Here is a 13,332-nt window from a genome sequence, read left to right as displayed (position 1 = left end):
GGTTCAGGATTTCAGATACCAATCTTGATCTAATTTGCTTTCAGTTTCAGAATATATATGCAGAATCAATCCAGCACTTGTGATTTCTCTTAGATAAAGGCTGTAACTGGCTCAGCTAAGCTTGGAATAAAGACTACAAACAGCTAGCCTGGCTCTAAGAGAAGGTAACAAATCCACCTACAGGCATATCTTAAGCTTTCCATTTACACATTATTTCTATTTTTTAATCTTTTAAAAACTGAAGTGTTGAAATCACAATTGACAGTTTATGGGTGTTTTTATGCCAGAGTATTTCTTGGCTCAAAGAACAAGTGGAGACTTCAAATATTAACAGCTGCAGGCCAAAAAAATTATCCATTACATAACGTCCTATGAAAATGGGATGTTATCATTTTTGGCTAACATTATTTTTGAGCTTTTTATGCCTTTATTGGATCAGACAATTTGAGAGAGAGAGGAAATATGGAAGGAGACAGGAGGGACGACATGAACCATGCATCAGGACTGGAAATCAAACCTGCTACCAGTGCAAAGAGAAGCCTCTGTAAACCAGCGACCTATTTTTGCACCTTTTTACATGAAAAATCACAAGAAATCACATGTTTAAGAATTACATTTCGGATGCTGTGTGGTGGATTTTGTTACACTTGCCAAAGCCAGACTGGCTGATTCCTGTCCTTATTTTAAGCTAAGGAAGCATCGTCAAAGCTGTAAACAATAAAGATAAAAACGAAATAACATTTATTCCTGAGATTCAGACTTACAGGATTCATTAGCTCACCTTCATTTGACTGTGGCTGAGCAGAAAGCCCCTCTAGCAAGGACTGATGGGGGTTTCCTGAGCTTTCAGAGTCACAGTCCAACATGGCCACCCTGCAGCAGAAATAAAGAGAAGAGTGTTTGTGAGCAGCAGAGCAGAAAGTTTGAGGCATGAGGAGCTCTCTGTTGCAGTCTGAGTAACACAGCCATCTGCTGCCGCTAAACTGAGATATTTTTCTTTCACTCTGAGACGCACCCTAGGGTCCTACTGCCACAGTTCTTGCTGGCAGACATGTAGCTCGGTCCTCCCAAAGAAAAGATGTCGTCCCTGGACCCTGAGGCCCCGTAAAGCTCCACAGAGTACTGCTGCTTGGAGGTGGAGGCCTGTTCTGACGACAAGCTGCTGAGCGACACAAGAGAGCTCTGGGTGCCGTCGGCCTTCACCGCTCCTGCAAGAGAGAGACGGGAGCAGAGTCACGAGGTGGAAAAACATGGATCCTATTTTGGTTTCTTTTCAGTTAAATCTGGGCCAAGAAAATGTAGAAAACTGGCTGTTTGTTGGTGCCTGACATGATGAAATATGATCCATTAAGTCCAGTTAGAGCTGGACTGTAATCCCCAAGTCTGTAGGCATTTAAGTTTCAATTACATCCGACAAAAAGGGGTTTTAAAACCTAATAGAACCTAACCTAATAAAAACCTAACTTAGAAATCAATTAGGACAACAAATAAACAAAATAAGAAGTTTTTTGCATTAAAAAAAACAAGGGGGTGCAGGTGGCCTAGTGGTTTAAGGCAGACACCATGCAGGCCCGGGTTCGAATCCGGCCTGTGGCACATGTCTCTCTCCAGCTCTCTCATCCCTGTTTCTGATTCTATCCACTGTTCTCCTCTATCAATAAAGACATAAAATCCCCAAAATAAATCTTAAATAAACACATAATAATAATAAAAAAATAAAACAAGAAACAGGACAGGACTAAACTAACTGAAGGCTCAAGCCTTAGCTTAGCACACCTCCCCATGTAACATAGACTTTTTCTATTTTTACACTAAAAATTAAATAAATAGCAATTAAAAAAAAAACTAGGTTAAACTTGATTAGAAAATGTTTTAACACTTGTTTTAAAAGAGCTAACAGACTGAGGAAGCTTCAAGTTCTCCTGTAGCTTGTTCCACAGTTAAAGAAAAAGTTAGAGAAAACTGACCAAATATCTAAACAAAGAGAGTTTATCCTGCCGGAAGCGTGAGTGCAACAGATATTGATTAACTGATCATTTTAACAGGATGGATTTTCAAGAGCAATTTCAGTAGGTCATCAAATCTGGTAAGTCCTCATCAGCAGAACATAAATATCCTGTGAACGTCCTCTGAAATAAGCCACTCAAAAGGCATATTTGTCTACCTGAATCAAAATGTATTGTATATATTAATAGACAGTGCAAAATCAAATAAGATTAGCACAAGTTTATCAATTTACTTCCTGTTAGAGGATACAATTGTATATACAGTTTAAGGGACCTTTAAGTGGAGTTTAATGTAGGTTTTTCTACATGTAGTAAATTCTAAACAAGCAATCAGAGGACAGCATGATTTCATCAAGCCTCTCAATATCTGGACTTATTTTTAATCCTAAGAAATACAAGTATTTGTTAATCCAACATGAAGAGTTTTCCTTGAAGAGAAACGACTAGCTATGCCCTGGAAAGCCGAGCTTTTAAACAGCAACCTAGGAACAGATGCTGAATGTGTCCTAAAAAAGTAAGTAGTGTGAACTTTTTAAAAAAAGTCTCAGTATTCAGGTTTGTTTACTGGGGCAGTCGATGCCTGATTTTTGGATGTAAACACTGGTTGAAATATTGACACACTTTTTAGTGAAGAGGAGTTTGTAGTGCTCAAACAACCCACAGTTTATCAAAAGTTCAGCCACTACACAGCTTCAGAAACTATTTTGAGTCATGCTGGAAAAGCAAAGAGGAAAGTAAAGTAGAGGCTATTATAAATCCAAAGTGAGATACTTGAAGATACAGCGAGTACATACTAAATCATGGTAAGTATGCTCAGTAATTTTTCACAGTGCTGAAAACGACAGACTTTATAGCACGCTCAATACTGATCTATGAAACTATGAGGCCTCTAATGGAGATCTAAAAGACAAAGGAAAACATGCTTTCTACCAAAATGTCTGTATTAAAAATCCCTAGACTTGAACTGGATATAAGTCATTTTTCCTTCAAACCTCAGTCACACTGTCAAACAACCAACTGTTTAAACCTGACCTCTTTTGAACTAGTTTAAAGCACCTTGCTTAATTTAACATTTATTTTATTCCCTATTTACACGTTCAGTCTTACATATTCTATTTGTTATAGTTTACACCAGTGATCCTCAATTTGCTGCCTGAGGGCCACATTAGGACCCCCACAGCTTCTCATGTTTCCTCTGACATGTTATTAAATTCAGAGAATGTGAGGAGGAAAAATATGTTGTTGTATTTGAATTAAATAGATTTAAAACTGGATTTAAATCCCAAAAGCTAGTGAAACAAGTGCTGCTTGTGCCTTAGCCTTTCTACATTAAGAATGAGAACTACCTTGGAGTTCCTGTATCTTAACATTTTGCTGTACTATTTCACGTGCCAACATTCCCATATGTTGTTGTTTAACTTTTGTTTAATTCCAAAGAACAAAGGAGCACATAGGGCTAGCATTTCTTTAAACTGGCATAATAAACTAATCCGTCCATTCTTGATTAAAACAGCTGTTACTGTGAAAACTTTCCGCCTTAGGCTTTTTGTTAGCCAGTTTACCCTGCCTGAGAATTAAAACAGAAGACTTGTTTCTTGGACTTGTTTTGCACCAATCACAGAGTGGCATATTTGCATCAAACCCAGTGATGGACAACATGCAAGCTACAGAAATTTGTAGCTGAAATATCTCAACTGCCCCCTTGTGGCTGGCTGCAGTTTAAGTGTTAGAGGCTGATCTCACAGTTAGATGCTATTATTTATGAATATCTTGGAAGAAAATAAAAATGTCTTATCAATATGTTAATGAAACAAAATACTTGCCCCCACAGCATCTGTCAAGAAAAAGCAGACTCATGTACAAATGTCATTGATAACCCCCAGTTTACACGACAATGTTTGAGGCTCTTCTTCACTGTATTTATGTTTTCCTGCAGGCTTTATGTTTGTTTTTGTTAGATTTAGTTGCCCTGAGCTGTACCAAATATAAAAAAATGACTTACTTTACTACAATGAGAAGGGGAGTTTTATTTTTCTTGAACATGCTATATCCATACAGGCCAGGAGCATGCATGAACACAAACATGTACTGATGGAGAGAAGTCAGAATATGGGGCAGTAAATTTAGCGCCCAAACTCTTGGCCTTGCTAAAGAAAACCTCAGTAATGCTCAGGAAGTTAAGAGTTACCCCTCCACATTTTGGTTTATACTGTGATTTAAACTGGCAACTTTTCAGTTGCCAATCCAAGTCCCTATATATAAAGCAACAGCTGCCTCCATATATACAGTATATGAAATCTAAATACATCAGTTCTGATCTGATGATTTATGGAAGGTATCAGTTACAGTGATGCATATTCAGATTATAGTTATTCCAAATCTATAGAGATAATTTCATTTTAAACTTCACTATTTTGGAACTTTCGCTGATCCTAGCAGCATACTTTCCAGTGATCATGATCAAAATACTACTGTTTAATGCCTCTCCAGCACATTACACACATTTCCAAAGAATAAAATATTTCCCATGCATGTAAAAAGCAGCAATATCAAATGTACAGATGGAAAAGTCAGTGCTGATGCTGACACTGGTGTTCAAAATAATAGTTTAGCTGATGGCTGAAACTGGTGCAGCCATTTTTTCATGACTTCTTTTGGTGTAACCCTCTCCCAGTGCCAACATTTTCTCTCATGTTGGACAAAGAAAACACAGCAGATAAAAATCTGCTACCGACATTGGTTCATGCCCACATCTGTGGACAAATAAAACTGAAAATAGTATAAAAAATTAAGACTTTAATATATACAGGCTCTCTTACAATCAGAAGTATAAAATATTCAAGAATTAACATGAAGTAGACAAGAATTTAAGATAGTTTACATTGATTAGTGCAAATGTGTATATGAGGTGGGTTTTTTTTTACCACAGTGAGCTTCTTACAGTATTTTAGTTTCAGCCAGCGGCAGTAAAGGATATTTTACATAAAGCAGGGTTAAAACGCTTGTTAAATGAAGGTTCTTTTTTCTGACAACTCTATCGGAGGACATCCATCCATGCTTCCCACCCCAGTCCCAAACAAAGGTGATGAGTGACAAAAGTAAGAAAACCACTGACCTTCAGCCCCAAGCCCATCTTTAAGATGCAGGCTGAGTTCTGTGGCCATATCTGCTCCTCTCGGGTCTTTCTCCATCTCCTCTGGACTCCTCCTCTTCACCACCACAGAGCTGCTGCTGTCCAGGACTGGGGAAAGAGATTTCCTTGCTGGAAATAAAACAAAAAGAAACTCAAATAAACACGAATGTCTCATATTTATGAATGTGTGTCTGGGTGAAGACATACCATATCTGTTAGATTTTACATACAACACACAGGGAAGATTCATTGTTCTACACTAGCACCCAAAGCCATATTAGGCTAGTTTTTTGCACTGTGATAGCTAAGGCTGGAAATTGTGCAAGGGTACTGAAATGGCAGCAGACTGATTGGTATGAGAAAGGATCATTATCATCACATATCAGGATTTGCAAGTAGAGCTGATTTTTTTTCACTGACTTTTGTATAACAATGTCATGGTTAACATTTTAAGTTAAAAAATCTGACTTTTAATGGGGAAGAGGGGATTTTTAGTTGAGATCAGGTAAACCTAGATGACTTTTAGTAATTTATCTGTTTAGCAACTCAGCAGTTGACATGTGGCAGTCCTCACCAGGGCGGCAAGGCCTGGATCGGGTAGCAGCCGCTCTCCCCAGCAGGTCCAACTCCCCGGGTTTGCGACAAACTGACAGCTCTGAGTCAGCGTGGTGAGAGGGAACCTCCTCCACACTGAAGCTCCCTGAGGGGCCGGGCCTGGGCTCTCCATTCCCTCGAGCGTCCATCACTTGACTCTTGACATCGGACATCTTACTGCGGACCTCGGCCATCTGGGCCTTGAGACGGATCAGGACTCCCGAGTCTGGAGCTGATCGTCGCACGACCTGAGGCCGCCGCTCTCGATCTTTTCTGGAGTGAGAATGAGCTGGAAGAAAAAGAGAAATAGAAACTAGAGCATGGGAAGAGAAAATGAGGACAAATCAGTGATCCTTGATTAAGAAATGGCATACAACAGACTCTCTTTAATTCACTTCTCAGCTAAGACAAAAGACTAAAATGTAGATTTTTCTTACTAAAGATGAAGTTTCCAAATTTAGCCTTAAGCTATATATACATAGCTTAACTGCTGTCCTTGTCCTAGAATGCACAGCAGACCTGACTAACTGACAAGAGCATACCTGACTCTGCTACAGTACTGGTGATATACCCGCTTTCAGGTAGTCACTGTAGATCTTCCTTTAGCTGACTGTGTTAGAAGTTAGTAAACAGCTAATCAGTTTATAGCATTAAAACATTCTTTGCTATTTCACTTCTGTGTTAAAGCCCAGTGTGAAGACCATGGAGCAGTCAGACCAAAATGTTTTAAAAGTCCATTTATAGTCAGAATAAAACACCAGTTCCACCTTTTCTAACTCAATGTACGACTGAGGCAGAAGACCACCTCTGTCACTGAGAGCATGAAATGAAAAAGTTTTTTCCCTTTAAGTGGAGAAAAAAAAAAAAAAAAAAAACATCTCAAAGTTTCCCTGTAAAAGATTTTTATTTGTTGAGGGACCCTGTGTGTGAATTAGAGTATTGATTCTTCACTTTGGCTGCAGTGATTTGCTGTTAGTGGGCAGTGTGTGTTTACAGACCTTGGCTGTGCAGCAGGGACACAGGGGGCCGAGGCTGAAGGCCCCACAGAGACTCCACGCTGCTGCGCTCCTTCAGATCCAGCAGCTGGATCAGGATGACTGGGTCGATCTCTAGGAGGCTGTTACTACCCGGACCGACAGCACCGCCGGCAGCAGCACAGCTACTGCTTCCACTGCGACTGGCTGCAGAACTGCGATGTAAAGAACGCATGCTGGCGCTGGACCCACCTGAAGACCAGACAGAGGGCAAAGTTTGCAGAGTCCAAACAGAATTAAACCGTTCTTCAAAACAGGCTAGATATGACAAAAATGTTAATTCATCTGCGTTGTTCCCTAAAAGAGGAGATGGAGGAGGAGAAAGGGTTTTAATACTGCAATCAATTTTGTCAGAACAACACCAAACCACATTTCCTTCTACTGTCCCGTTTTATTATGTTTTACCATTATGAGTGATTTTCAGAGGCAATGAATGTTTAACGTTTAAAAAATATAGTCGATTTCTGATTCTGATACAGATGTTTTTCATCACTTTTTTGTGTAAGACTCCCACACTGCCAACATTTCCTCTCATGTTTGACCATGAAAACAGATGTCTGACTGGTCATTTCTTCTGCCCTGTAAAGAATCTCTTATAGGTTGTTTGTAGTCACGTGATCTCTGTGACCCACGAGTAGCAGACCGGGGACAGGAAGTGAACAACAGCCATTAGGGATGAATGGGGATAAAGAAAAGTTTGTACATAAATGGACTCTTTTGCTGCTATCACCTGAAAAATTTCTGCATATACCGAGTACAATCTCTGCACTTCACAAAAAAGTAAATTTTGCCTCAGGTTAACTGAATTACCTGGCGTAGAGGTGATCAATCACAAATTACTCCTGCAGAACTCCTAGTGTCTAGTGTTGTCTAGTCAAATGAAGGGAGACAAGAGTCATGAGGAGTCCTGTACTGAGCTGAGAGGCTAGCTGTGGCTCTGAAGCATATTTTAAAAATCCTCATTTTGTCATAAACATGCTTTTAGTTGAAATGGTGATGTACTATCAACTAAATAAAGCTTGTAAGGTAAGTGACTGAGTACGATGTGCCATTCACAACCTGTTCTACAAAACAGCCCTTTAATTTCCTCTATTTTTTTGTTATCTTATCCACATATAAAAAGCCAAACTGGTACTCAATGAAGACCCGTTTGGGAGCCAAACAACCAGCTCTACAGAGCTGAGCCAAATGATCCAGATCTCTTACAAGAGATGGATTTCCCTTCACAACAAGCAAAGCTGGAGAGACACTGGCTGAGGAAACACAAGAGTTTAATGTGCAAAACTGTGACAAACCGTACTGAAACGAACTGGACCGATTTGTGGAAACAGACAAACGAGCAGGGTGTGACACCGGCTGTCAAGCTCTTAGATGGAGGCTTTTAATCCTAGCCTGCTGCTGTTTCTCTGTGAGATTTCAAATCTTTTTTTTTCTGCCTGAAAGTGTCACTAATTTTCTGGACACAAAGGTAGCTTTAGAATGTTTTATTTGCACACTTTGAACTGTTAGCACGGTCATAAACAGCACATAACATGTTATTTTTAGTAGCATTTCTCCATGGCACGAATTTCCAAAGTCTGGGTCAGGACCCAAAGTTGGGTCACAGGAGATTTTTTGAGTGTCACCAAATGAGTTCTCAGAATATCTTTGCGACAGTGTTCAATGTGATATTTATTTCTGCAGGACATATAATATCTACATTTGGGGCTCCGTCCTATAACACTAGCCCTCTCCACCATAATAAAACCCAAAACAAGGCTCTACCAGCCACTAGAAGGCAAAAAGGAACCAGACAACTATGCATATGTGACGGAGGTAAAGTGGCTTCTTCCAGGCTTGTAAAACAGGAAGTATCAGGTAAGGACCAGATTTAGTCTGGAATTATCAAAGCTAGCACCAGCCATCAGTAGAAAACAGCTGTTGGGTTATGATGGCTTGAACCTTGTAAAAAGTAGGTCACTAGAGAAAAAAGTTTAGGAAACAATGCTCTATGCAGAAATCACTTCCTGCCCCCCATCTGGAGTTCTCTGCTGTGGTGTGATGTCACCTGCAAAGAACTTGCACAGAGTTTGCTTCAGCAGCTAGATTTATTATTGTTATCATCACTATTATTATCATTACCATCTTTACAGAGGCAGTGAGTCCTATCAGATCAGTTTGTTTACACAAACTCTTTGCCTCACAAAAAAAACTTTCTTTCAAGCTGAGTTAGAAAGTTTCTGCTGGCATTACAGAGATAAACTTTATTGTTTTAACAGTATCAAAAGAAAAAGGTCAAGATAAAAAAAATCAGGACACTGTGGGACCTACAGAAAGAGCAGCAACTCTGACTCTGCTCGACTCCGACATCTAACAGAGTGAACACACACAACCCCCACACATGTACACATACAGACACTGAGTGCTTCTATATCAGCAAAGGCACCAACAGTGAGTCATCCTCTTCATACCTTTCAACACCAACACAGTCAAACACACAGAAGGAGCCGCTTTGAGGCCCACCATTGTATCACTATGAGCTGCTTGTGAAGCTGCCAAACAACTCACGCAGATCTGATTCTGTAAATTCTCAAATAGCGGGCAAGGCTTTTGTTTGCTTCAGCTGAAGAGAGACGGAGGCCTTTATTTGAGGCAGGACATTAAATATTTGGTGGTTATAGATTTACAAATGCTGGGATTTGTATGTTTTCGTCTCTGGATATATTTGGGGTTTTGACATAATCCAGAGGAATCCCCTTTGGCTCTGGGAATATGTGATCAACATGATTTGCTATTTGTGATTCAAAAGACAAAAGACAATAACGGAAATAGAAAAAACAGATTCAGCAGAAGTAGATAAAATTGTTGGTTGCAGCTTAACCGCTGATTACTGTTGAACTCCAACTCTGATGTAAACACTATAAGCGGTTCTGAGGCACGATCCCATCAAGTAACTGACTGAAATTATTTTAAAACAATGACCAGAAATGTTAAGCATGCAGGTGCATTTCCTAACTACATTAAGCTCACGTGTGGCAGGTAAAACAATGTGGACTCCCCCATGGCTACTGCATAAGTAATTTGTCTTAAACTTCTGATTTCAAGAAAATTGATCCAGCTTTCTTTGATTGTAAAGATAGTTGAGCGTAGAGAGAAGAAAAGGACATGCAGGGAGGAAGGGACTGAGGCCGTCACTTTTAGTAGCCCCTTTTACACTGTATGTTAGCCACTACAAGGATAAAGCCTGCTATACATCTAAAACTGAGCCAAGATGGGGTCAAATAAACAGTGCTTAACAATTTAGTAAACCACCATGCAAAGTAAGGTTTATGCCACAGCTGCCCTAAATTAACAGCATTGGTAATTACCAAAATCATTTTTTATGTTTCTGCAATGGTTAATACACCAATATGTAGAAGCTCATAAACCGAACTGATATTTTTAATGCTTAAATATAATTATTATTGTGATCCATGAATTTTCAAATTTACTGATTTACAAAAAAACTGGAAAAATAGTAAAGCACATTATTATTTCTTGATTAATATGTCAAATTATAGTTATTTACTTGCATTCCTGAACAGAAAAAAATACTTTTAGAGGTTGAATGTTATGCTTGATTCATTTCTGACTTCTCAGAGAAGCCCAGTGAGCCGGCTCAACTATGGGTATAAAAAGGTGAATTCAGTTTGAAATTCCTCATTCCTGTTCAAAATGGTCAAACTTGGAGAGCTCACTGAAAATGAAAGAGTCCGCATTAAAGCACTTCATGATGCTGGATGGTCTCTGAGACAAATATGACAGGTGGTCTAATAAATTTGTTAAGCACTGTACATAATTACATATTATTTCTCAACTGAATATTTAACGCACAAGCTCAATACATAACAGAGCCCACTGAGAGTCTGTACAGTTGGACACTTGACACTTGCGTTGTTGAGACCAAGATGCAACCTCAGGTGTTGAAAAAATGGAGCCAATGCCAAAGTACAAAAACATTACAGTTCCTAAAGTGTCCACTTGAGGCTGGAAGCTTTGGCCTCTAATGCTGGGTGTAGCCCAAATCCTTACATGCCTCAGACAGCTGCTGAGCTGTCCACACATTCATCGTTTTGCATACATGTCAAGCATATTTGTGTTAAAGAGAAGAATGAAAAAACATGATATAAAAGACAAGCGTTTGAAACCTACTGGCAAAATTTGTTACCACATCAATTGGATAAAAAAAGCTTACTAATTACAAAATTTTTTTTATACATTAATCGACTAGCCGAAGAAATTATCAATAGATTATTTGATAAGAAAATAATTGATAGGGACAGCCCTATAAGAAAGCCAAACACATGGTGAGCAGTTGCCTAACTTGTGGCTTCATTAACACAGTCGGAAAAAATGGTGGAAATCACAGTGGCTACTTTGATACATGTTTTTGGTGTGTAAACAGGTTTTAGGACATGTAAACAAGTGTGCAAGAGGGTCCTTGGCCCTGTTTTGGTACCAGAATGTATGTCATGCAGGCTCAGGAGGTTATGTGGACTTGGAAAAATAAATTTAGGCTTTATTCCTCAAGCCAAATCAAAACATTAAACCAAGTTTTACTTCAGCGGTAAGGAAGTATATGAGTGACAGTGACAGCAGCTAACAACCAGGAAGAGAGATCTTTTCTGACCTCCCTCCTACACAACAGAGGGGAAAAAAAAGCTGAAGGATCTAAATTTATGATCAATTATGAAAAACTTCATATGGAGTGTCTGATTCATACCTGTGGCTCCTGCCAAGTCATCAGGAAGCTCTCCTTCTTCTGTCTCCAGGTTGCCAATGAAGTCTACATCGTTCTCTCCAGACCTGAGTGAACACACAGATATGAAAAACAGAAATTTATTCACTGATTACACAACTTAATCTGTCTTCGATTTCTTGAAATTACACCTGGTACAAAATCTTTGCTGCTTTTACTCATTTGCCTCCTTTAGAAGGGAAACATATGTCTTTATGCTCTCATCAGTGAGCTATATTCCTGTACACAAAGTCACTATGGGGTGTTAGATACTAGCTTATAGGTTATATCATGCAACCCCTGTAAAGCAGTAACAGTACTTGAAGCAGGAGGGTCAGGTCTGACTCAACCCTTGATACTTTTATGCACGTCATCCTCTTCTCTTTCATCCTGGTTTCTTATTCTGTTATTTACTGTCCTATCCCTTACAATAAAGGAATATAAAGTCCAAAAATAATCTTTAAGAAGAGTCAGTAGACTATATTCTACTCACATGGTCTCCTCGTCGATGTCGTTCTCCTCTGTGTTGCTGGTGGCTGTGGAGCTTCCTGAGGTGCTGCTACCATCCAGCGGGTTCACCTCCTCCTCCGTCAGACAGTCCACCTCCAGGTCACCATCTGAGAGCTCCTGAATAGCACAGATAAAGCATGGCTGCTTTGTAGAGGATTCACATTCTTCAATATGTCTAATAAACCTTGCCTGACCTGCCAACAGGTAGCGTCAACATGCTTTTTCAACAACCTGCGCAGCATTGATTTACATTGAACTCAAGCTTAACTAAATAAAATTCTTTGTCAAGGTCACTGAAGTCTGGTTTGGTCTCCTTCCAAAGTTTACATGAACCTACTTGCAAAGTTTACTTCTAAGAACTCTAAAACTGATACACAGAGTTCATTTATGGACAGAGGTGGAAACAGACTTGTACTTTTTGAAAGCAACACATCAGCAAAATATTTATCCAATTGTTTCTTTGTTTTATTGACAATAACTTTTAATGTGTATTTGTATATTGTGTATAAATAAGAAGCAGCAAAACATGTTTTCTCAGGTTTGTTGGAGGTTGACTTATATTTCCTGCTTACATTAGAGTCATCGTGCTGGGTCCTCTCTTCTTCTTCTCCTTTTTTAGTGTTGCTTAAAGTGGTCTGGATGTCGTCATCACTCTTCACAGAGCGAGGGTCTCTGTCAGATGTTGTGGTGCTTGCAGCGAGTCTCATGTCGGGAGGTGAGGAACTGCGTGACGTCTGACGGCGAAACAGCTCAATAGCCAACCTCTGAAATCAGAAGAAATGATTAGTAAAGAAGATTAAAAGAGCTGCAAAGGTTCTTAATTTTCAGGTAAGAAAATGACTGTGCAAACTTTCTGTTCTAAACAAGACTTACTAGGGTGGATAACCCAATATTCTTATGAGTATTACCAACAGAATCAATTAATATCTTTGGACTTTTTACTGTTGATTAGATGAAATAGAATCGTGAAGTTTTCATCTTGGATTCAGATAACATAAGCTATTAATTACAGTATCAGCAGGTCATTTAGACTTATGAGACCAGAACCTAAAAAAGAAAAAATCCACTCAAAAAAAGTCTAAAAACAACAATCACAGACTCTCAGTACCTCTTTGAGGTTGTTGATTTGTTGGATGTAGCCGCTCTGGGCTGACTCCAGTTGGCTGATGTACCAGTACTGATCTCTGCATTTCTGAAAGAAGGTTGGGGAGCGAACCTGGTAGCTGTGCAGCACACAAGAGAATCAAATTACACTCTGTTACCCTCTGGCACCAGAACTGTTCTGCTGCTTGTTAGTGT

The 13,332-nt window shown here is 39.3% G+C and overlaps 1 protein-coding gene across 2 annotated transcripts in view; it reads right to left on the bottom strand.

Moving 5' to 3' along the window:
* Nucleotides 1-13,332, bottom strand: part of trim37 (tripartite motif containing 37) — a 30,095-nt gene that overhangs the window by 3,915 nt on the left and 12,848 nt on the right. The window contains exons 15-23 of one of the 2 annotated variants that reach the window (XM_041801269.1): nucleotides 13,142-13,256; nucleotides 12,606-12,797; nucleotides 12,017-12,150; nucleotides 11,509-11,591; nucleotides 6,732-6,959; nucleotides 5,714-6,046; nucleotides 5,122-5,268; nucleotides 1,016-1,208; nucleotides 782-873 (exon numbers count right to left, since the gene is read on the bottom strand). In XM_041801269.1, the coding sequence (XP_041657203.1) occupies nucleotides 782-873; nucleotides 1,016-1,208; nucleotides 5,122-5,268; nucleotides 5,714-6,046; nucleotides 6,732-6,959; nucleotides 11,509-11,591; nucleotides 12,017-12,150; nucleotides 12,606-12,797; nucleotides 13,142-13,256 (1,517 nt within the window). The remainder of the gene's footprint in view (nucleotides 1-781; nucleotides 874-1,015; nucleotides 1,209-5,121; nucleotides 5,269-5,713; nucleotides 6,047-6,731; nucleotides 6,960-11,508; nucleotides 11,592-12,016; nucleotides 12,151-12,605; nucleotides 12,798-13,141; nucleotides 13,257-13,332) is intronic. The other variant, XM_041801270.1, reaches the window with a different exon arrangement.

Source organism: Cheilinus undulatus, linkage group 12 (genome assembly GCF_018320785.1).
Source record: "Cheilinus undulatus linkage group 12, ASM1832078v1, whole genome shotgun sequence".
Classification (NCBI taxonomy): Eukaryota; Metazoa; Chordata; class Actinopteri; order Labriformes; family Labridae; genus Cheilinus; species Cheilinus undulatus.
The sequence above is the reverse complement of the archived record's forward strand: the minus strand, read 5'-3'. Positions and strand labels throughout refer to the sequence as shown.